Source organism: Canis lupus, chromosome 16 (genome assembly GCF_003254725.2).
Source record: "Canis lupus dingo isolate Sandy chromosome 16, ASM325472v2, whole genome shotgun sequence".
Classification (NCBI taxonomy): Eukaryota; Metazoa; Chordata; class Mammalia; order Carnivora; family Canidae; genus Canis; species Canis lupus.
This window is the reverse complement of record NC_064258.1, coordinates 7,238,452-7,263,513: the sequence shown is the minus strand read 5'-3', so window position 1 is coordinate 7,263,513 and position 25,062 is coordinate 7,238,452. Positions and strand designations below refer to the sequence as shown.

General features: G+C 38.3%; 2 protein-coding genes and 1 long non-coding RNA gene across 6 annotated transcripts in view; 2 read left to right on the top strand and 1 right to left on the bottom strand.

Moving 5' to 3' along the window:
* CLEC5A (C-type lectin domain containing 5A) overlaps positions 1 to 25,062 on the bottom strand; it is a 41,349-nt gene that overhangs the window by 4,978 nt on the left and 11,309 nt on the right. The window contains exons 6-7 of one of the 4 annotated variants that reach the window (XM_035700110.2): positions 21,853 to 21,888; positions 8,885 to 9,624 (exon numbers count right to left, since the gene is read on the bottom strand). In XM_035700110.2, coding sequence (XP_035556003.1) covers positions 9,378 to 9,624; positions 21,853 to 21,888 — 283 coding nt within the window. In that variant the 3' untranslated portion in view covers positions 8,885 to 9,377. Of the gene's footprint in view, positions 1 to 8,884; positions 9,625 to 17,156; positions 17,395 to 21,852; positions 21,889 to 25,062 lie in introns of those variants that run through there. The other 3 variants (XM_035700109.2, XM_035700112.2, XM_049094882.1) reach the window with 3 other exon arrangements.
* Positions 11,923 to 13,258, top strand: LOC112651019 (olfactory receptor 9A4). Its single transcript, XM_025433959.3, has one exon. The coding sequence runs from the start codon at positions 12,149 to 12,151 to the stop codon at positions 13,091 to 13,093; it is 945 nt and encodes a 314-aa protein (XP_025289744.1). The 5' UTR covers positions 11,923 to 12,148; the 3' UTR covers positions 13,094 to 13,258.
* LOC125752638 (uncharacterized) lies at positions 15,038 to 19,218 on the top strand. The gene is made up of 3 exons (XR_007402643.1): positions 15,038 to 15,187; positions 18,289 to 18,451; positions 18,609 to 19,218. It is a non-coding gene; the product is annotated as an uncharacterized LOC125752638 (long non-coding RNA).

The window sequence follows — 25,062 nt, the reverse complement described above, 5'->3', positions numbered from 1 at the left end:
CATGCCAGCCCCAAATTTGGGAGGTCAATGGGTTGGGTTCTGGGACTTGATGTGACAAGAGTGAATTGACCTTGCTGTGTCCCTGGGCTGGGGCAGCAGTGCAGGGAGGGCAGGACATGGGCAGCCCCAGTTCACGTCTCCCCACTTTCTTTATATTGTTCAACCTGACAAAGGCATTTGTTCTCTCTTCTCCTCAGCTACATTTCTGTCTTTATTCCCCTCCCCCACAAGGAGCAGGTTTACCAAGTTATCTTCCAGCTCTACAGTGAGCTTCTGAACCCACATCTCAGTTCCTATATTGTCCCATCCCATTCCCTTTCCTGACACTACCATTGCTAATATTTTTCCATTCTTATGTGGCTAAGCAGGGGTCAAAATAGTGTGCACAAAAGACTACCTTCCCAACATAATACATCTATCTATTCTGGAGACTGTTCTATGGGCACTTGATAAGAATATGTATTTTTCTGTTTTGAATTGCAGTGTTCTGAATATGTTTGTTAGATTTACCTGGTCCAATGTGTCATTCGAAGCCACTGATTCCTTACTGACTTTCTATTTGGATGATTTATCCTTTGATGTAAGTGGGGAGTTAAAATCTCCTACTATCATTTTATTACTACTGATTATGTTGGGCAAGTTTGCTGGATGCGTAAATATTTATAATCGCTACATCTTCTTGTTGGAATGTAATGTCCTTGTCTCTTGTTACATCTTTGTTTTAAAGTCTGTCTTGTTTGATATAATTATTACTACCGTGGCTTTCTTTTCACTCCCTTTTGCATGAGCAATGCTTTTCCTTCTCTTCAGTTTCCATCTCCATGTGTCTTAGGCCTTAAATGAATCTCATGTAGGCTGCAGATGGATGGTTCTTGCTTTTATATTCATTCTGTCACACTCTATCTTTTGATTGGAGCCTATAGTCCATTTACATTCAAAGTAATTATTACAGGTGTACTTATTGCCATTTTGTTACTTGTTTTATGGTTATTTTTATAGTTCTCTGTGTCTTCTCTCATGGCTTGCTGGCTTTCTTAATGATATGATTGAATTTCTTTCTCTTTATTTCTTACATATCTATTACTGGTTTTTGATTTGTGGTTACTATTTGGTTTATATATAACATCTAAGCACATAACAGTCTCTAGTAAGTTGTGGTTGCTTAAATTTGAACCCATCCTTTACTCCTCTCCCTACCCACTAACATTTAGGTATATGGTATCATAGTTTATATCCTTTTATATTGTGAATCCCTTGACTGGTTTTTATAGATATACTTAACTTTTTTTTGCTTCTGTGCTTCCTACTTTTCTTACTCCTGCTTATGGTCTTTCCTTTCCACTGAAAGAGTCCCCTTTTCACTTATTGTGGGGTTGATTTAGTGGTCATGAATTATTTTAACTTTTTTTTTTTAATATGAGAAACACTTTATTTCTTCTGTTATCTGAACCAAAGCCCTGATGGAAACAGTATTCTTGGTTGTAGGTTATTTACTCTCAGCACTTTGAACATACCATGCCACTCTCTTCTGGCCTGCAGAATTTCTGCTGAAAATCAGCAGATAGCCTTATGGGACTTACCTTATATGTAACTGTTTTCTTTTCTCTTAGTGCTTTTTAAATTCTCTTTTTATCACTACTTATAGCCTTTTATTTTATAAACTTATTTTTTTTTATTTGAGAGAGAGAGAGAGAGAGAGAGCAGGGGGAGGAGCAGAGGAGAAGGAGAGAGACTGTCTTCAAGCTGACTCCATGGTGAGCATGGAGTTCATTGTGGGGCTCAGTCCTATGACCCTGAGATCATGACCCCAGCTAAAGTCAGATCCTTAACCAACGAAGCACCTTAGGCACCCTACTTTGTGCCATTTTGAATACCATGTGTCTCCATGTGGAGCTTAGTCTTATCAGTGCCCTGAATTCAGCTGCCAATCTATGGAAAATATGTGTAGAACAGAAAGATATATTTTAGTGTACCATAAGGGTGACCTCACCAAAATCCAGACTACAGGAAACTACTGTCAAAACACCTTGTGAGTGCAACAAATGGATTATAAGGAAAAGAAAGGAATGGTGAAAAGATTTACAGATTAAAGGGAGTAAAGAATACATGAAATTTTTAGAAAATGGGCAAGACTAAGCTATAGTGTGTAGTGATGCAAATTTGGTTGATGAAAGAAAGGTAGTAAAGTGATGATTGCAAAGATAGCTACTTGTGGGGAAATGAGGATTGTGATTATAATGGGGTAATGCAGAAGGTTCTGGGGTTTCTATGAATGTTCTTTCTTTCCCTTTGATCTGGGTGGTAGTGACAAAGGTACTTACCTCATGATAAATTAGATACACATTTGCTTTGTGTAGTGTCTCTGTATCTGTAATTTATATTAAAATCAACTAATTAGGGGTGCCTGGGTGGCTCACTTGGTTAAGTGTCTGCCTTTGGCTCAAGTCATGGTCCCAGGGCCCTGAGATTGAACCCCAGATTGGGCTCCCTGCTCAGCCGGGAGTCTACTTCTTCCTCTTTCCCCTGCTCGTTCTCTCTTTCTCTAATAAATAAATAAAATCCAAAACAAAATCAAAAAAAGAAAAGGGAATACATATTATAACAGAAGTTTATATTCTTTTTGTTTTTTGACATTTCTGTTTTTTGATTTATACTAAATCAAAGTTTTGATTTTATTAAATTTTATTAACACACAAATATATCAGTATGTTGAGAAAATATTTGCAAGAACAATAAATATGTGATGCTAAAAAACTAAAACCAAATGATTAGGGGGATTTTTGTTTTCCAGTTCAGTATGTAAGGATCTTGGAAGTTGTCACTGTTGCTCACAACAAGAGTAAAACACAAAGAAACTGAAAAGCATCATAGTTTCTTACATCCATCAGAGAATTCAGGTCACAGGGCAAACCATTGCTCTCCAGATTGGAAAGATGGGCAAATACGATGAATGACAGGGTACTGGGGCAGATACTCTGGAGCAGAAGCCCATTGTTGGAGCCAGTATAAAGTTAGAAGAATTTAAAGGTACATGACAAATTTTGGAGGCTCAGTGTGGACAACCTTGAGGGTGTCAGTCTCAGGAGGGCCCCCACACATTTGTGAATTGTGTCCCTAGGACCCTTATCAGCATCTCAGGGTGAAGATCAGAGAACTAGGAGTCCTATCAAATTAGGGGAAGGGGAAGAGTAACCATTGTGAAATACACTAAGAGCATCCTCTTCCTTAGACGCCTACCTTCAGTGGGAACTATTTTGTTAACGCCTAAATATGTTTGATTTTCACCAGAGTCTAACCAATCTGGGGAGAGGGAAATAGCCAGCTCCAGATCTCTCTGTCCTTCCTGTTTCACCAAGGTTACAGGGAAGGTAAAGTCATGACCCAGGGACACAGGCTCAAGGAAAGACTGAGACCTAATGATTGGACTATGGAATGCTTCACTCCCTCCACTCCTTACCACCACATCAGTAGGGCTTATGTATGATAACAGGGGATTAAGAGAAATAGCTGTGAGTCTAGGACCTTATTTAAGAAGGAGATTCTAGGGAAACACAAAGACAACAGATGAGACAGCAATAAGAACAAGAGATTTATTTTAGCCTCTCACACCTACAGCTGCATTAAACAGTAAACACAGCCCAGCTCCTAGCCAGGTAAACATATGACCTCACATAGAAGACCAGTTTACCTCAGGTCTTTTCACCCATTTTGTAATGTACAGCTTCCAGTGAAATATAACAAGGAATACTAAAACAAAACAAAACCAAACAAAAGAATACCCCCCCCCCCAAAAAAAAAAGTATGAAGAGACAGGACAAACATGAGAACTAGACTCAGATATGGCAGAAATGTTGAAATAATCAGACTGGGATTTAAAAATAACTATGAATGGATAAAGAAGATGTGGTTTATGTATACAATGGAATATTACTCAGCTATTAGAAATGACAAATACCCACCTTTTGCTTCAATGTGGATGGAACTGGAGGGCATTATGCTGAGTGAAATGAGTCAATCGGAGAAGGACAAACATTATATGTTCTCATTCATTTGGGGAATATAAATAATAGTGAAAGGGGATAGAAGGGAAGGGAGAAGAAATGGGTAGGAAATATCAGAAAGGGAGACAGAGCATAAGAACTTCTAACTCTGGGAAATGAACAAGGGGTGGTGGAAGTGGAGGAGGGTGGGGGGTGGGGGTGAATGGGTGATGGGCACTGAGGGGGGCACTTGACGGGATGAGCACTGGGTGTTATTCTGTATGTTGGCAAATTGAACACCAATAAAAAATAAATTTATTATTAAAAAAAAAGAAAACAACAACAACAACAAAATAAAAATAACTATGATTAACATGCTAAGGGCTCTAGTAGAAGAGTGGCCAAAATGCAAGAGTCAATGAGTGACAGCAGTAGAGCAGTGGAAACCCTAAGAAAGAATAAAAATGAATTGTTAGAGAAGAAAACCGATTTAAACAAAAATAAAGCTGTCTTTAATGAGCTCAGGAAAAGAGTACACATAGTTGAGGAAAGAATCAGTGAGCTTAATGGTATGTCATTAGAAACTTCAAATCAGAAATGCAAAGTGAAAAAGTAATAAAGGAGATTAAACAGGGATCCCTGGGTGGCGCAGCGGTTTGGCGCCTGCCTTTGGCCCAGGGCGGGATCCTGGAGACCCGGGATCGAATCCCACATCGGGCTCCCGGTGCATGGAGCCTGCTTCTCCCTCTGCCTGTGTCTCTGCCTCTCTCTCTCTCTCTCTGTGAGACTATTATAAATAAATAAAAATTAAAAAAAAGAGATTAAACAGAGTAAGAATTTGTCATCATTACAAAAGTTGTATCTTCTGTGTCCTGGGGATACGAGAACTAGCAGTAAATTGTTAGAAGTAATAATAACTGAGAACTTTCTAAAATTAACAAAAGACATCCAACCACAGATCCAGGAAGCTCAGAAACTAGGAGTAGGATAAAGAGCAAACAATTCACATGTAGGTATATCCTATTAAAACTGCAGAAAATCAAAGGCAAAGACAAAATGTTGAAAGAAACCAGAAGGGGAGAAAACACCTAATGTACAGAGGACTAACAGTGAGAATTATATTAGAGTCCTCCTCAGAAAACGTGCAAGCCAAAAGGACAGCAGAGTAAAATATTTAATGTGCTGATGAAAGAAATCCACCAGGCTGGAATTCTTTATCCCAGGAAATTATCCTCACAGGTGAACAAATACTTTCTCAAACAAACAAAATTTGAAGGAGTTTGTCAGCAGAAGATAAGCCTTGTAAGAAATGTTAAAAGAAGATGTTTGAAGACAAGGAAAATAGTATGATTCAGAAATTGAATCTACAGTAAAAACAAAGAATCATGGAGTAGAAATAAATTAAAGTAAAATAAAATATTCAAGTTTTCTTATTCTTACCTGATCTCAAAGATAAGAATTTGTCAGTACAGAGCAGCAACAAAGTGGGTGATCTAACTCATGAATAAGGGAAATGTATGACAGCAATGTTTAAGGTATGTGAGATACTTGCACTACTCCTATGTGGTATAATGTTATTGAGAAGTGGTTATAGAAGGTCACAGGATATAAAGTTAGTATAGAAAAGCTGATCACTTTACTATATAGTTGCTTTCCAACTAGCAATGAAATCCTGGATTTTAAATTAAAAACACAACACCGTCTACATTAGCACCAAAAAATATTTAGTTGTAAGCTTAACAAAGTTTGTGCTCATTTTATCTGAGGAAAGCTACAAAAACTTTGAGTCTGATGAAAGAAATAAAAAATCCAAATAAATGGAGAAAACTTCATATTCATGCACAGGAAAACAGTGTCATTAAGATGTCAATTCTTCCCAACTCGATCTATAGATTCAATGCAATCTCAACCAAAATTCTAGTAAGTTATTTTGTAGATAATGACAAAGTGATACCAGTGTTTATATAAAAAGGTGAAAGGCCCAGAATTGCCAACACAATCCTGAGGAAGAACAGAGTTGAATGCACTGACTCTACTCAACTTCAAAACTTATTATAAAGCTATAGTTACCAAGACAGTGTTTTATTGTTGGAATAATAGAAAAAATATATTAGAAGAATAGAATAGAGAGCCCAGAAATAGACCCACAGAGATATTGTCAACTGATGTCTAACAAAGAACAAAGGCAATTCAGTGGAGAAAGGATAGTCTTTTCAACAAAAAGTGCTGCAACAATAGGATATTCAAATGAAAAATACCTGGACATAGATCTTACACCTTTCGCAAAAATAACCTCGAATTGGATCAGAGTCCTAAGTGTAAAATGAAATACGATAAACATCAGAACCTAACAGAGGAGAAATGTAGATGACCTTGGTTTTGATGAATACCTTTTATATACAACACCAAAAGCATGATCTATGAAAGAAAAAATTGAAAAATCCCACTTCTACTCTGGGAAAGACTGTTAGGAGAATGAAAAGACAAGTCACAGTTTGGGAGAAAATACTTGGCAAAACACATATTGGACATGTATCCAAAACATGCAAGGAACTCTTAAAACTCAACAATAAGAACAAATACTCTATTTAAAAAATGGGCAGAAGATCCGAACAGACACCTCACTAAAAACATATGCAGGTGGTAAATAAGCAACAAAACTCTGACAACACAAGATGAAAGAATTCAAGTACATTACAGTGAATGAAAAAGTCAGACACCAAAAAATGCATATGGTATGATATAGTACCATACACTCTAGAATAGATAAAAGTTATCTGTAGTTAAAGAAACCCCAACAGTAATCACCTCAGCGCTGACGAGACAGATTAGGAGTGAAAACTGAGGTATGTGGGTATCCTTTCTAAATTATTGGGTTATGTTCATTAGCATTTTATTCAGGATTTTGCCTCTCTGTTAATGAGAGATATTGGCCTATAATTTTCTTTTAGGTAAGATCCATATCATTTTTGGTATGAAGGTAATTTTGGTTATCATAAAATGAGTTGGAAAAAGTGTGCTCCTTCCCTAATTTATGGGGAAAAAAAGTTTGTATTATTTCCTCCTAAATTGTTTGGAGAAATCCACAAGTGAAGACATCTAGGCCAGGAGATTATTTTGTGAGGAAATATTTATTTATAGGTAAATGTGTTTAGTAGCTAAGCTATAGGACTATTCAAAACCTCTGCTTCTTGTTTGTGTTTTAGGGGTGAATTGCTAAATTCATCTAAGTTGTCGAGTTTATTAACGTAAAGTTGTTTATGCTATCCATTTTTATATGTTTATACTTTATTGCACCATTGTGCTATTCCTTGCTTAATTTCTGACATTAGTGATTAATATTTCTATTTATTGCTTGCTCATTCTTGTTAGGGGTTTGTCAATCACATTTTCTTTTCAAACACATTACACTTGGCTTTACTGATTCTTAATGACTGTTGTGGTTTCTTTAACTACAGATTACTTTTATCTATTCTAGAGTGTATGGTACCACATGCATTTATGAGGAGTCTGACCTTTTCATTCATTGTAATACACTTGAATTCATCCATTTTGTGTCTGTCAGAGTTTTGTTACTTTTGGTTGCTGAGTAGTATTTCCTCGTATGACTATATCATTCTCTTGGTGATGAATATTTGTTTTCTGTCATGATTAGTTGTAATGAACAGAGGCACTATGAACATTATAACAGAAGTACTTGTGAGGACATAGGTTTTGATTTATTTTAGGCAACTACCTACAAGTGGAACTGCGGGATCATAGGGAGATAGATGCTTAAGTTTATAAGAAATGAAACTTTTCCCAAAGGAGTGTTATTACTTTATGTTCCTTCCTCCTTCTCCATTTCTAGTCTTCCAGTGTCTAGTTGATCATACTGGAAAAGATATGTAAAGAAATGGAACCATGCCTGGAATTAAGAAAATTGGTTATGCAGTGAATGCTCTGATACAGAGTGTGCCCTCCACCCTCCCCGGATATCCTCATTTGCCAGTGATGTTCCTTCTCTTGACTAGCAGTCATCACTGACCCCACCCAGCTGCTCAGAGGCTGACAGGCACATGCTGGGATGGAGGTGTCATGGGCAGCTGTTGGCACACTTTCCATGGGGATGGGCCTCAGGGATGGGTCTCTACTTCACAGTATAGGTGACTCCTGTTATGTGAGTGTCATTCTAGGATCTGCACAGGGTTAACACTAAAATAGAAATACCGTGACCAGAGGCTCTAGGCATAGGCTCAATGCAATCTCATTTAAGAAACCAAAGAAACGAGCAAAGGGGGAAAAAGGAGAGAGAGAGAGGCAAACCAAGAAACATGCTCTTAGCAATAGAAAACAAACTGATGGTCACCAGAAGGGAGATGGGTGAAATAGGTGATGGGGATTAAGGAGCACCCTTGTGATGAGCACTGAGTGATGTCTGGAAGTGTGGAGTCACTATACTGTATACCTGAAACTAATACTACACTGTACGTTAACTAACTGGAATTACGCGTAAAAACTTTACATAGAGGTTATAAATTAATGCAACTTTTTTTTAATTAATGCAACTTTTTGAGAGTGATTTGATATCCGCTAAACGTTATATAATTGAAAAGTTATGGGGGCCCCTGAGTGGTACAGTTGGTTCAGCAACGACTCTTGGTTTCAGCTCAGGTCATGATGTCCTGGTCTAGAGATTGAGCCCCAAGTCTGGCTCTGTTCTCAGTGTAGAGTCGGCTTGAGATCCTCTCTCCCTTTGCCCCTCCCTCTCATGCTCTCTTTTTCTCTCTCAAATAAATAAATGTAACTTAAAAAAAAAAAGTTGTATAACTTTTCAGACATGAGAATATTTATTGCAGCAGCAATATAGATAGAAGAATTGGAAAACATTTATCAGCATGTTTATTAGAAAATAATTAGTGATTTCATAATTGAATATTAAGCAATCATGTAAAATGTGATTCACATATCATTGTTAATATAGAAAGTTTAATACACATACAAGCATAAATACACACACATAGATGTATATCAGAAGAAGGTAGCTGGATAATATATTTACTAAAATATTATTTACTTAAAAATCGTACATATGGATATTCTTAAAAACACACAGAATATGTCTGTATGAATACACTAGAAAACTCTAATAATAACTTATAGTAATATTTATCTCTAGCAGATGGATCAGGAAAATCAAACAGCTGGGGAGAGGGAAATTTACACTTTACCTTATATCCCTCCATTTGTTTTGAAATTGTGATCTGATTATTTTACGAAAAATGATGGTTGGTTCTCAAGTTGTAAGAGTCAATATTTTAAAAGTGATTTTGCTGTGTTGCCCAGTAGCTCAGCTGTGCTTACTTTCACGTAGTATTTTGTTGTTGCTTCTGAATTTTGTTTCTTCACTTTCACCCCTCAATTTAGTGGCACAGGGAGGTGAGCTGAGAGCATTTGAAGATCTAGAAGAGAAATATATGGCTGAACAGCCACAACTGGATGCATGTTGGAGGGCCTGGTATGGGCTGTGGCATTAGCGGGATGTGAATTTGGAGTAGGGGATAGGTCTTGTCTCTCCCTCTCAACAGGCCCCCAGCACTGTGGACAGAGGATATGTGGTGGAGACTGTGCAGAGATCCTCTGGGAAGAACGTGCTTCGTGAAACCTTGGGAAGATGAAGAAGTAGATGTAATGAGCTCTAGGCTTTTGAGGTATGTCTTGGAGCCATGAGTGGAGTCATCATCCTGGGGGTAGCTTAGGCTCTGTAGGGCTACATGGAGTCAGGGCAAAGCACAGAGCAGATCAGGGGGCTGACTGTTCACAGCTTGGTGGTTGTGCTGAGAAGAAGGCAGTCTGGACTCTGAGAAATTCCTGACTAGGAGTTTTTAAGTTTGCTCAACACACAGAACTTTTCCAGGATCTAAAATGTGATTATCCTCAAGAGAGAAGAGTAAAAGGTTCTCCAGCTTTTCCTTAAGTGTATCCCTAGTGTGTCTCTGAAAGTGTGCAAATTATTCCTCAGTGTATAACTGTCCTTGGAGACAGGTCAGGTAGAGAAAGAAGGAGGCAGAGCGAACGAAGGAGGGGGAGATAGGCAGATTCCTCTCAGCAATACTTGTGGACTATTTCTAAGCTCCAGTGTGTGGATGGTGTCTTTGCCATGAGTGGAGACAGCAGGAGCTGCCCCTGCCTCCCTAGCATGTCTCTTTACTAGCCAAGGGTAGCCTGGGTTGATACCTGAAGAACAATAGACCTTTCCAGTCCAATCCTCTTCTCTGGAGGTGGGTGTCTGCCAGGTATCCCATTCAGTGAAGGAGAGAGTAGAAGGGCATCATCATGGGAGGGGCGGGGCTTGGCTGCATTATAGAACAAGAGTCCTAGAGCTTGAAGAGTGGATTAAGGGAGCTGCAGAGTACATGGCTCTCCCTCAGAGCTTCCTCCATAGCAAAAGGCAGGTTGATGGGGTCCAGTGCTGGTGATGCGTACACTCTCTGCTATCACCTAAGTCCCTGCTCTATCGTCTGTCTTCATGTCTTCCTGGTATCTGCTTGCCATCATGTCAGGGATCTCCGGGAAGTGAGACTGCAGGCTGAGTGGGCAGTGCTTAGGAGGAGAGTGAATGGAGGGATACATATCCAAGTTGGAAACTCCTTGTTTCTTCATTGATTTCTTCCTTGATCTATTAATTGATATATTCATTTAAAAATATCTCTAGAGTATACACACTTTGTCTGACTCTGTTCTTGTCACAAGTGGCAATATAAGTAATATAAACAACTTGCTTCAAGGTACTTCATTGTGATGTGGGATTTTGGGGATAAATTAAGAAACAAATAAACATAGCATATGATTTGAGCTATTGATGAGAGCCAATAAAAAGAAAAAATATGTCTTAAAGAGGTTAGAGAGTGAAATTGTGCATGTACTTTTTGGAGGGGATGAGCCAAAAGGGCCTGTGGAATGGACATCTTTGGGCAAAGACTGGATGTGGTGAATGAGGGATTCCAGACTGCCTGAGGAATTCACCATGATGTCTATGAGTGTATTCTAACTTTTTCATTACCCTTTGGCCCTGGAGAAAAGAGAGAGTCATAGATAAGCAGACGTGCTCTTTTGAATTTTCGAAGATGCTCTATGGGACTGACCCCATGGCAGTTTGGTTGGAGAGATAAGCTGCCCGTTTGGAGGTCTTGTCTCCCTTTTGGAACCAGAGATTTGAGACCTAGGGGCTATGGAGGATTTTGCTTCTCTATCACAGGTGTTTTCTTGTCTTCTGATCCAGGTTGGAAACTGTATGACAGGTAGGAATTTATTCTGGTACCCGCCCCTCCGTGTTGTCAATTACTGTCCAGAGGAATCAAATTTTTTATTTATAGGTTACTAATGGGGAGCTGTAGAGGGTCTTTCTGCTTGGAGAGACATATTTCTGCTTGGAGAAATGAGTAATATAGGATGGCTTTCACCATGAGGATAAGGAGGAAGTAGTGGATAATCACCTTCAGGGATCCAGCTCTCCAGGAGTCAGGGAAAGACTCAGTGTTTTGTCTTAAAATACTCTTAGCTTATGACAATATCCTAGATAGGTCCAACTTGCTAACAACAAGAACAACAATATAATTGAGGCAGAACTTAACATGAATATAATGCAAATAAAGGCTATGTTTAGAGGTTACAAAGAAGTCATCATGTCTGGCTGTCATTGGCTAAGATTTGTATTAGCTATGCTTATATCTCTTGAAATGTAGCAGGATTTTGCAGCACATACCAAATATAAGAGGCAGAGAAGACACTTTAGGGCATTTGAGATGGCAGGGTTAATGGTATAAACAAGCACACTGAGGTCAGGAAAGAGGACGAGGTGGCAGGTCAGAGTAAATTTGGAGGGAGGATGGCCGGTGAGTTGAGAGAAAAGGGTAGAGACAGGGGTGGGTGGGTTTTCATGCCCTGGTGTGGTATTGGTGGCTATTGCTCATGTTCTTGGGCATTTACATTTACCTTCATATATGATACATGTTCTTCATAAAACATTTAATACCAATCTTGTATTGATAATAGGAGCATTATGTTGTGGATTCTAGCAGTAGGATATTTTTCTCAAATTGGAAATGTCTTTAATCTTTTTGAGATCAGAAGCCTGTTTTCTCTCCTTTGCTCTTTAGATTTCCCACGGAACAAGAGCTCAGAACTAAATGTTGGGGAATCAGTCTAGTGCCACTGAATTTTATCTCCTTGGCTTCCCTGGCTCCAAGGAACTACACCATCTTCTCTTTGCTACCTTCTTCTTCTTCTACTCAGTGACATTAATGGGAAACATGGTCATCATCTTGATTGTGTGTGCTGATAAACGTCTGCAGTCCCCCATGTATTTCTTCCTTGGTCACCTCTCTGCCTTGGAGATCTTGGTTACATCTGTTATTGTGCCTGTGATGCTTTGGGGGTTGCTGCTCCCTGGGATGCAGACGATATCTTTGGCTGCATGTGTCACCCAGCTCTTCCTGTACCTTTCTCTGGGGACCACCGAGTTTGCATTACTGGGAGCAATGGCTGTGGACCGTTATGTGGCTGTCTGTAACCCTTTGAGGTACAATGTCATTATGAACAGCCGCACCTGTATCTGGGTGGTCATTGTGTCATGGGTGTTTGGTTTCCTATTTCAAATCTGGCCAGTGTATGCCACATTTCAGCTTACGTTCTGCAAATCCAATGTGGTGAACAATTTCTTCTGTGACCGAGGGCAATTGCTCAAACTATCCTGCAACAATACTCTTTTCATAGAGTTTATTCTATTCCTAATGGCTGTCTTTGTTCTTTTTGGTTCTCTGATCCCTACAATCATCTCCTACACCTACATCATCTCCACCATCCTCAAGATTCCCTCAGCCTCTGGGCGAAGGAAAGCCTTTTCTACGTGTGCGTCCCACTTCACTTGTGTTGTGATCGGCTATGGCAGTTGCTTGTTCCTCTATGTGAAACCCAAGCAAACACAGGCGGCAGATTACAATAGAGTGGTTTCCTTGATGGTTTCAGTGGTTACTCCTTTCCTCAACCCTTTCATCTTCACCCTTCGAAATGACAAAGTCATAGAAGCCCTATGGGATGGAATGAAAAGATGCTGTCAACTATTCAATAACTAATCTTTTTTCTTAATTATTATGGATTTCAGGATACTCTGGAAAGTACTTACTCATCTTTGAGCTGCATCACAATCATCATCTAGTAATATGGGTGCAACAAATGCCTTTTAAGTTATGGCCATGGTTTTTAATATTGTTTCTTGTTACCCAAAAATTCACTTTATTTTAAAGATCTCTCTCTCTCTCTCTCTCTTTCTCTCTCTCTCTATATTCATATATATATCTCATATATATATATTTACAGATGCAGATCTACATACTGTTTCCTAGTTATGATCATTTCATAATAAAACTTTTAAAAATTAAATGTAAAATTATATGTGTACTATTTAAGTCTCTGAACAGGAAAGGCTAAGAAAAATATTCTCCAACTGCAGAATGGGATGACTACTGGATTCTAGGTCACTGAATCGTCTTCCCATTCTTCCCATATAAATTGTTCTGTGCTTTAGGTCCTCTGACTGGGCAAGCTCCATGTTTCTTCCCTGGATCAAACATATTCTCTCTCTCCGTCTTTTACCAAGACAAGGAGACTTTATTCTTTCAATTTGATAAATATGAGATTTCCTATATCAATGACAGAAATGCAGACCTAAGGTAGTGCCTCTCAAACTTTACTGTGTATTTCAATCAACTGGTGGTCTTTGTTGGAACATACATTCTAATTCAGTTGTGTGAACTAAGTCTTGATAGTCTACATTTCCAACCAGCTTCAGCTTATGTTGATGCTATTGTGGGAGAAGGACTTCCTCTGCCCTTGGTTTTCTGTCCCAAAGTTCTATTGCCTTAGTACTTATCAGCATATTTTCTTGGCTGTCAGAATTTAGAAAATGAACTCATTCCACAATTAGGGACACCTTTACCCTCCCAGGAGTGGTTGTTTTTAAATACAGACACATCTCTAATTGGTGGACTTCCTCAGCGTGTGGGAGGGAGAGCTAGGTAAGGTGGCATCGTCTCACCTGACAGCACCCAGATCATGGTGCATGCTGCCACAAAGGACATGGGACAATGGAACTGACCTGACAAGGGAGGGCCGGCCCTGCTGGGTCTCTGGGAGCAGGGGCAGTGAAATGAGGGCAGAAGAAGAGGCAGCATCTTATCACATTCTCCACTCCTTTCAGATCCATGTTACCTGGCCCCTGCTTCCTGCCCCCTTTAGTTCTTGATCCTCTCCTGCTCACTTTCCTTCCTGATTCCTCTTTGTAGCTCTCTTCCTGTGGCTCAATCCCGCATTTCTGGGTTCCCATTGCCTTTCCCCCTCCTATACCCCCCCACAGACCCAAGCTTACTGTTCTGTCATCCAGTTTCCCACCAGGCAGCCCTTGTGCCTCTTTCCCAGCACTGCCAACTTCTCTCACTCTTCCCCTAGTCAGCCTGACTTTGGTCCTAATCGGTGAATCCATTTCCTATGTTATAAGCACAGTTTTATCCACTAGCATTTTTGCAATAATCAAATACTGATGACCAAATGGGCTATCACTGGTGACTGATTCAATAAATTGTTTCATTCATACAATGAAATAATAAGCAGCTATAAAAAGAATAAAAAAGCCCTTTCTGTAATGATCAGAAATGATCCCCAAGCTGTGTTGTTAAGTGAGAAAAGCAGAGCGCATTGAACTTAGAATTTAGTTTTGCATAAAAAAGGGGTAAAAATAACACCCAGTGCTCATCCCATCTATGTTGGCAAATTGAACACCAATAAAAAATAAATTTATAAAAAAAAATAAAACACAAATGGAATGAGACAATAAAAAAAGAGGGTAAAATAGTGTATATTTATATTCGGTTGTGGACAATATTGTAAGAAATTAAGAGGTGGTTACCGGTGGGATTGTGGTGGTGGGAATGAGCAGATAAAATGGAGAAAGAACAAGATTTTTCACCCTTTGCCTTTTAATATTCTCTTTATTATTTTTGTAGCCATGTATAGGTATTGGCTATAAAAATAATTGCATTTCATTTATCTGTTTTAAGGGATGTAGTAATTTAACCTCTCACCTTTTTATTTGTTTATGCATTTATTTTTTCTCTTATTCAGAGATACCTGCTTATTTATATGAATACCTTTCTCTAACTGGAAGGCATTTGGTAAGTGGAGCCTTCTGTTAAATTTAAATATTTTGGGAAATATTTCTGGAGCATTATATAGAAACTATGAATGCAAGAAAATATCAGGTGATGGAGACCTGTATAGAAGTGACTATACACTTTCTTGAACTTAGGGCCTCGATTAGTATGTCTGATAGGGAAGAAATATCATCTCAGCAAAGAGGAGAGGCTGTTTCATTCTAAAAAATCTTGCTCTGGCACACAATACTTACTTACCTGTGTACTAGGTACTAAGAGTTAGAGAGACCTATCCATCTAGGGCTCCATACTCGAAAGCAGTATAGCACTGGGGATAAACACTGGTGAGGCCCAGTGCCTAAATTCCCTTATCCCTAACTTTCCAAGCAAAAGCTTCTTCCTATGCTAGATGCTTCTCTCTACTTCCCAAAATCAATTATAGAAATCCCTGGTTTAGGGATTCTTGAGTGGCTCAGTTGGTTAAGCATCTGCTTTCATCTCAGTGAGAGAGCCTGCTTCTCCCTTTCCTCCCCACTCTTACTCTCTCTTGCTATCTCTCTCTCTCTCAAATAAATAAATAAAATCTTCTTTTAAAAAAGAAATCCTTGGTTTATATGTGTAATGCAAACAATAATAATAATATTAACAACCAATATTTCATATTCTGCATGTCAAGAGCACCTTTCACATCTAGCCCTAGGGATTTCCTGTTGATTTAGCTAAAGTGGGACCTACTTGCATCCAAGTCTGTACATGGAAAACCCAGAGGTTCTGGGGAGTTACTCCCAATTGGATGTAATTTGATCAATGAAAGTAGAAACCAGTAGATAATTTTTCTCCTTTTCCCCTCTGAGCGACATGAAACACAGTTTATATATCTTCTAAGGTAAGTAGTTCTAAAGATCAAGCAATTTACTATTATTACCCAGGCAACTCTGGCACAGAGACAGTAAGTGACTCATCCAGGGTCACATTGTTTATATGCAAAGGTCCAGGATCCACCTGAGTACACAGGTGGTCTGGCTCCAGTTTATTTTCTTAACCACTATGCTAGATAGTCTACATTGCTAAATCATGAAGTGCTAATTGTATATCTTTATCTGAACTACTTGTTATTTGTTCTTGTGTCATTCAGGATAGTCTAGGTTATGTTATAGTAACATATAATTTCAAAATCCTTGTATCCCACAACAACAAAGTTTGTTTTTGTTCTCATTATTTGTCTACTATGGGTCAGTTTCTCCTCTGCTCCTTTATTACAGTTTAGGTAAATGGGGCAGTCTCTAATTGGGACTTGGCTGGTCTTGAGATAGTGGGGAAGAGTATGGTAAATCATGGCCAGATTTCATTCACCTAACTCAGTAAAAAGGCCAAACCTGCTGTCAGTAGGAATGCCTAACTTCAATCCAGAACTATAAAATTGTATATATCTGAAAAAAGGTAACATTATATGTTGCAGTTTTCTTTGATTGTTATAGTCTGTTTCTTCTATAACCTAGATACATACTTGTAAGTAGTTTAAAGATGGGAAAAAATCTCACAGAACATTGTTTTCAATCCTAAGTGCTTAAAAACCCATCACCTTGGGAAACTGGATATCTACATGCAAAAGAATGAATTTGAACATTTACCTCACACCACATATAAAAAATTAACTCAAAATAGATCAAAGATGTAAGAGCTAAAATTATAAAACTCTTAGAAGAAAACATGGGAAAAAATTTCCTGACATTGAATTTGGCACTGACTTAATGTATATGATACCAAAAGCACAGGCAACATAGTAAAATTAGAGAAATTGGACCTCATACAAATTAAAATCTTTTGTGCATCAAAGGACACTATCAGCAGACTGAAAAGGCAACCTAGAGAATGGGAGAAAATGTTTGCAAATCATTTATCTGATAGTGGACTTGAATCCAGAATATATAAAGAACACTTATAACTCAATAACAAAAAACAAGCAACCCGATTTGAAAGTGGGTAAATAATATGAATAGATATTTCTCTAGGGAAGATATACAAATGATGAATAAGCACACGAAAGGATGTTTCACATCATTAATGATCAGAGAAATATAAATTAGTACCACCCTGAGATAACACTTCACACACGGTAGGATAGCTAGCATCAAAAGGTTGGAAAATAACCGGTGTTAGTTGGATCCCAGATAAACCAACGGTGGGAAGGTGTCATGGTATGGCCACTTTGGAAAAACTTTCAGTTCCTGAAACAATTAAACAGAGTTATCTTATGATCCAACAACTTTACTCCTAGGTCTATACCCAAGAGAAATAAAAACATTCATCCACACAAAAAACTTGTTCATGAGTGTTTATAGTAGCATAAAAGCCAAAAGATAGTGACAACCTACATGCCCATTAGCTAATGAATGAATAAACAAACAGTGGAGCATTATTCAGTCATACTAAGGAATTGTGATATGTACTACTGCAGGGATGAACCTTGCAAACATTATGCTAAGTGAAAGAAGCCAGTGACAAAAGGTTACATATTATATGATTCTATTCATATGAAAGTCTAGAATAGGGAAATATATAGAGACAGACAATAGACTAGTGGTTGCTTAGGGCTGGGGTAAGGGATGCAGGGATAGGTTGGGGATAGCTAAAGGGTGCAGGCTTTCTTTTTGAGGTTATGGTTGCAGATACCTGTGAATATACCAAAAACCACTGACTTAAATGGGTGAATTTTGTGGTATGCAAATTATGTCTCAATAAAGTTGTTAAAAATAGTATGTTAGATGATGAAAAAAGTTCTGTGAAGAAAAGTGAGCTATGAGCATATAGGACCATCTGTTGAGGGACTCCTGAAATTTTAAGTAGGATTGTCAGGGAAAGCTTGAGAGACTGAAGTAGTGAGCCATGTTACTGCAGCAGCAAACAACAATCAACTTTTATTTTTATGCATTAGGGTCTCAGCTTTTCCAGGCTAGGCTCAATGGAAGCTCTGTTAATCACAGATGGGCTTATGTATGAGCCCAAGGATTGGAAGGCAGTCGGCTGACCTGGGCTGGGGCCATACTGATGTCTCAATTAGGGCATCTCTCCCCTTCTTCCTGGCATGAGCTGACTTACCTGAGCCCTTCTTGCTATGACAGTGGCAGAACACAAGAAGACACAGATGGGAACACCAAGCCCTCCTAAAGCCTGGGTACAGAACTAGCACACTGAAGGTTCATTCTCATTCTGTTGGTCAAAGTCAGTTATGTGGAAGAATCCAGAATCAGCGCGTGGAGAAGTACGCCACTTGTGGAAATGGAGGTAGGAAAGTGTTGACCAAGACAGCCTTAATGTTTCTCTTTCCTGTCTGAACTTTAGGCAGCCTTCTTCCTGACTCCAGACCCTTGACCTCCCTTTTCTTAGATGATTTACTTTAGAACACTTATCATTGCAAATTCTTTTTCTGGACCTTTTTCAGACTCAGGAGCAGCGCAGTGTGCTCACCCTGTGGATCAGCATCTCCCCACTAAGGTACTTCAGTGATTTTTCTAATAGCTCATCTCAGCACTTAAAAACTCTCCCATTCGGGATCCCTGGGTGGCGCAGCGGTTTAGCGCCTGCCTTTGGCCCAGGGCGCGATCCTGGAGACCCGGGATCGAATCCCACGTCGGGCTCCCGGTGCATGGAGCCTGCTTCTCCCTCTGCCTATGTCTCTGCCTCTCTCTCTCTCTCTCTCTCTCTCTCTCTCTGTGTGTGTGACTATCATAAATAAATAAATTTAAAAAAAAAGAAACTCTCCCATTCTTTGTTTCAGTGGAGTTGGGTTCAGGCTGTGTTCTGACCCCTACCCACCCACTACAATAACCTCAAATAAAGTCTCTTGCCTGTTTAACTTTGTCTGGGGAAACTTTTGCTTTGATAGGTGAAGAGTGAATATTTTGAATAGTCTAATTTACCACAAAAACCACTACAATAATGTAGTCTAGAGATGGTCATCACTTGAATCAAAATGATAGCAGTGAAGGAGTGCAGTGGTCTATTTGTTGACCCTTGAACAACATGGGTTTGAACTACATGGGTCCACTTATACAAGGATTTTTTTCAATAAATATACATATAGTGCTGTAAAAGTATTCTTTCTTCCTTATGATTTTTTTCTGTTTTACCTAATTTTAATGTAAATTATGATTTCCTTAAAAACATTTTCTTCTCTCTACTGTACTTTATTGTGAGAGTACAGTATATAATACACATAACTTACAAAATATGTCTTAATCAATTATTCATGTTATTGGTAAGGCTTCTGGTCAATAACTGGCTATTAGTAGTTAAGTCTTGGGGGAGTCCAAAGTTATATGTGGATTTTTGACTATGTTAGAGGTCAGTAGCCCAACTCCCGAATTGCTCAACTGTACATTTTTTTCTCCCTTTCTACCTATCATCTATCTATTTAGTCCATGTCTATCTAGAGACAGTAGGATTTGTTTGGATGTGATATGGAAAAAAAGGATGGATTAATGATTATATATTTTTTGGAAATAGTTAACTGGAAGGATAAAATTCTGTTAACTTAAGTAGCGCTATGGAATCATCCTGTTTGGGGAGAATATCAGGAGCCCATTTATGAACAAACTGAGTTTAAGATGTCTACTATTAATAATTTTTATTTATTTATTTATTTATTTATGATAGTCACACACAGAGAGAGAGAGAGGCAGAGACACAGGCAGAGGGAGAAGCAGGCTCCATGCAGGGAGCCCGACATGGGATTCGATCCAGGGTCTCCAGGATCACGCCCCGGGCCAAAGGCAGGCGCCAAACCGCTGCGCCACCCGGGGATCCCGATGTCTACTATTAAATATCTAAGAGAATATGTTGAGGAAGCAGTTAAATCTAAAGCCCTGGAGTTCAGGGCAGTTTAAGCTGCATATAGAAATGTGAGTCAAGTGAGTGTAAGTGGTATTTAAGTCTATGAGAATAGTTGAGTGACCAAGGGAGGAATATAGATAAAAAGAAAAAAAATAATGTAAATGACTAAGCCCTGGGTTTTCATGATTAGAGACAGTGAATAGATAGGAATCAGCAAAGGAGACTAGGAAGTAGTGGCCACTTGACTAGAGGCAAACCAGGAGAGGGTATCTTGAAAGCCCATTGGATGATGTTTTTTAAGGGGTTGATAAAGTATGTCACAGGGCCCTGAGATGTTAAGTAAGGTGACACCTAAGATTTGACCATGGGATTAGCTATTTGGAGGTTATTTGATGACTTTGATTGACATTGTGATGACCTCAGAAGAGAAGTTCTTATGAAACACTTTCTCTAGCACTCTTGAACTCAGGGAACATAGTCCAAGTCTTTTATACCCCTAACTTCTGAGTGTTTTACTGATCGTCATGCTTTATTTGAAATATACATCCCCTAAGGACGCCCATGGCTCCTCTGATGTCATGACTTTTTTTCATTCCTCTGAGCCTGGATGTGGTCGAGGTGTCCTTTTGCTTGTTATTATCTGCTCATAACCATTATGCATTCCCCCCCACTCCTTGCTTTAGGTATTATTTAAGTTTGAAGCTGTTGCTCTACCAGCCACTTTTTTTCCTGCTAGTTGCAGTTATCTGCAAACTGCCATTTAAACTAAATTTTTGGAGATTTTAATATCTAAATCACCATCATCTTCTATACTTCTACTGTTAGCTAATTCTGGTTCCCATCACCTACAGCTCTCTTTCTCATTCATTCTGTTACAAATATACTAACCTTCTTGGTATTTCTTAAACACACTAAATACAGTTTTGTTCCAGGACCTTGTATGCTCTTTCCACCAGTTGGAATTACCCAAGTTATTTTCAGGAAGCAGTGTCTCACTTCCCAGAAATTACTTCTTCGAAGTCACCTCAAGGAAGCTTCCTCTAAACACTAACTGAAAAATAACAAACTTCCACCTTCACTCTGAGAGTCCTTGTCCACCTATCATTCTTCATTTTTCTTTTTTTCAAAGATTTTATTTTTTTATTCATGAAAGAACACACACAGAGAGAGAGAGAGAGAGAGAGAGAAAGAGAGAGAAAGAGGCAGAGACATAGGCAGAGGGAGAAGCAGGCTCCATGCAAGGAGCCTGATGCGAAACTCGATCCCGGGACTCCAGGATTCGACCACGGGCCAAAGGCAGACGCCAAACCACTGAGCCACCCAGGGATTCCCATACTTCATTTTTCTTAATAGTATTTATTACCATCTAATATATATATATATATATATATATATATATATATATATACTAATTAACTTATTTATTGTTGGCATCATCCCACTAGAATGTATGTTTCTTGAGGGTAGGTACTTTGTTTTATATTCTCCTGTATCTTCAGCACCTAAAAATAGTGCTTGGCACTAAGTTTTTGAGAGATTAGGTAGCTTCTCCAAGGCTTCTCAAATAGTAAATTAATAGAACAAAGATTCTACCAAAGGTGTCTAAATAAAAATGTATGTTTTTAACTAGTACACTCGACATCCTTTTGGCGGTATCATGGTAATGCAAGACTAGTTTAGTAGGTAAATGATGCAGTATTAATCAGAAACCAACATACAAGAGTAAGAAGAGGGATATTGAACATCATCTGTCTCTACCTTCAGGGCTTTGGAACAGAGAAGCAAAGCTCCAGGCAAGATGGTAGCTAAAAGGGTAAGGGTCAGAGTGAATTATCCTATAGTAAGTGACTTACATATTCGGAGAAGCAACTGGTGGCAGGCTTGGTTTACTGAAAATCATAAGATAAATCATGTTACATTATCCTGAAGTATTGATTTCATTGATTATAAGTAGTTAAACATTGTGCATATGAAAGAAAAAATATATATATGTATATATGTATAAAGCATATACATATATATATATATCTACTAAATTTTGTAATAGACATTAAAGAAGACCTAAGTAAATTAAAATATATGTCAAGTTCAAGGATGGAAAGATTCAACATCATAAGCATGTAAATTATCCCCAAATTTATCTATACATTCAATACTATAAAAATCAAGATTCCAACATGATTTTCATGGGAATTGGTAAACTGATTCTGAATATTATTGGGAAGTGTAAGTGGCTAAGAATATTCGGAATTTTTAATATTTTATAAAAATGAAGAAGCAGAGAGTGGAATTTACCCTACCAGATATCAAGGTTTATTTTGAAGCTGTAGTAGTTAAGACAGTATGAATCTAAAGAATAGATGAATTAATGAACAGAATGAAATAGTGTCCCAAGATAGACCCACATAATATAGATCATTGGTATGATAAAAACGAGGAAAGGAAGAACAATACATGGAGCTGGAAAAAAGTTATTCATATGGCAAAAAGTAAACTGAAACTATATCATATCATATACTAAAATCAATTCAGGATGGATCAAACTCAAATATCAACACTTAAACTGTAAACCTTTTTGAAGAAAATTTTGGTGAATATCTTTAAGGTTTTGGCATAGAAAAAGGGCTTTTAAACATTATACAAAAAGAGTTAATATAAACGAAAATATAGATACACTTAACTTTATTAAAACTAGGAACTTGTATATTAAAAGACGTCTTAGAGGTGGCAAAATGGCAAATTACAAACTGGGAGAAGAAATTTTCAATTAACATAACAAACAAAGTATAGTATAAAGAACTTCTAAAAATCCTTTTAAAAGTACCAACAAGTCAGTAGAAAAAATAGGCACATATTACAAATGCACATTTTATAGAAGAGCAAATATATACAGTCAATAAACCTATAAAGAAATATTCAGCTACATTAGTTGGGATAGAGACTGCTAGGTAATCACCAAACATTTCCTTTTCTTTTTGTACACGTAGGTAAAATAAAATTTCTACTCTTTCCTGCAGCTAGGAGTGGCCATGTGAGCGAGTTCTAGTCAATGGTATGTCAGTAAAAGTGATGAACACAACTTCCACATCTAGTCCCAAAGACTTCATGCATAATCCTCTCTCTCTTTCATTTACATCCTTGAGGCTATATGTTGAAGGAATAAAACATTCCGTCAACATAGGGCCCCGAATGAACCTGTGGAGCAGAGCCTGCACCACCAGTAGGCATAATACATGACTGTACATTAATAAAAAATAAAACTTTATTTTGATTAGCCACTGAAAATTTGTAGTTTTCTAGAACATCTAGCACTACTCTAATTAATACATTAATAATTAGGGGAAAAATTAAGGCCATATGTCAATAAATATCAACCTCATATATTTCTATTATATATTTGTGATGGGACTGAAAATTGATGTAATTTCTTTGGAAACTATTCTGCATTACCTAAAAAAAGTCAAAACTTATATACCCTATACCTCAACATTTTTCTTTTCAGGATAAACTCAAGAGAAACTCTTGTGTATGAACACCAAAAGAATGTTCATTGTAGCACGGTTTACATTTGCAAAAACCTGTCAGAAATCTGATTGCACACCAACTAGAACAGTCATGGTTTTTATAGTCACACAATTGAATATTATATAGTAGTCAAGTTAATGACTCAACAATATGAATGAATCATTTAACATTAAATGAAAAAAAAAAGAAAGAAAACAAGTTCTTGGAGCACCTGGAAGGCTCAGTTGTTTAAGCATCTGACTCTTGATTTTGGTGGTTCAGGTCATGAGATGAGCCCAACTCAGGCTCTGCACTCAGTGAGGAGTCTGCTTGTCCCTCTCCCTCTCCTCCTGCCCCCACCCCTGCCTATCCCCAACTCATGTGCTTCCTCTCTTTTTCTGAAATAAATAAATAGAAAAATATCTTTAAAAAAACAAGTTCTAAATGATTACTTACATCACAATGCCTTTTTATAAAGCCAGAAAGAATACATAAAATGAGATGAAAATGACTTTTTAAAAAACTGAATGATGAACACAGGAATCGTAATGGTGGTTGCCTATGTTGTGGAGAGATAGAAGGGTGGAATCAGAGAAGACCACAGAAGTAAATATAAGCTGTTGTAAAGATTCTAGTTTTCAGAGATACCTGGGTGTCTCAGTCAGCTAAGTGTCTGATTCTTAGTTTTGATTCAGGTTTTGATTCTTAGTTTTGATCTCAGGTTTTGATTCTTAGTTTTGATCTCAGGGTTGTGGTCTCAGGGCTGTGAGATTGAGCCCTGAGTATGGAGCCTGCTTAAGATTCTCTCCCTCTCCCTCTCCCTCAGTCCTTCCCCCCACCCCCGACTCGCCTGCTTTCCCTCTCTCTCAATGAAAAAGATTCTAGTTTTCATGTTCAGTAGTTTCATGAGTGTTATTACATATGTATTATATATAGTTATATATGGGTATCTATATATGTATACACACACAGACATGTACAACTATAACAAAACAAATACACAAAAGAATACCATGCATGTGCCAATCATGGGAAGGTCTTATGAAGGATTTTGATTTCAATCTTTGTACCTGAAAGTTGAGCAAGATGATAGCTTGAGAGATACTCAAATACCTCTGCTACTGCAGACTCACTGGCCAGTAGTAAAGATACCTGAGGGAATCATGGGTGCCCCCTGCCGGAGTCATAGTCTTTATGAGAGGCTATGGTAAAAGTGGAGGGTCAGACATTTAGTGCATTATTACTGAGCCCCTGCTAAGGGAGACTCAGGAATTGAAGCAGGACTATTCAGAATGCAAATGTCACCAGAGGATATGGCTTTTGAGGGTGGGGATTGGCAACAGGAGGGCAAATAGGCAAAGGTTACCTCTACCTGATGTTTTTAGTTGTGAATCAGTACTGGTGTGTCAACATCTGTGGACAGGGGTTAATGACTTTGGTCATGGGCCCAACAGCTCACAGACAAGATGGGTAATGTAAGCCAGAGCCATGGGAGGTATGGTTTTGACAGTCACAGAATTTTTGAAGCACCTTTTCCTGACTTGGGCATATTTTTATTC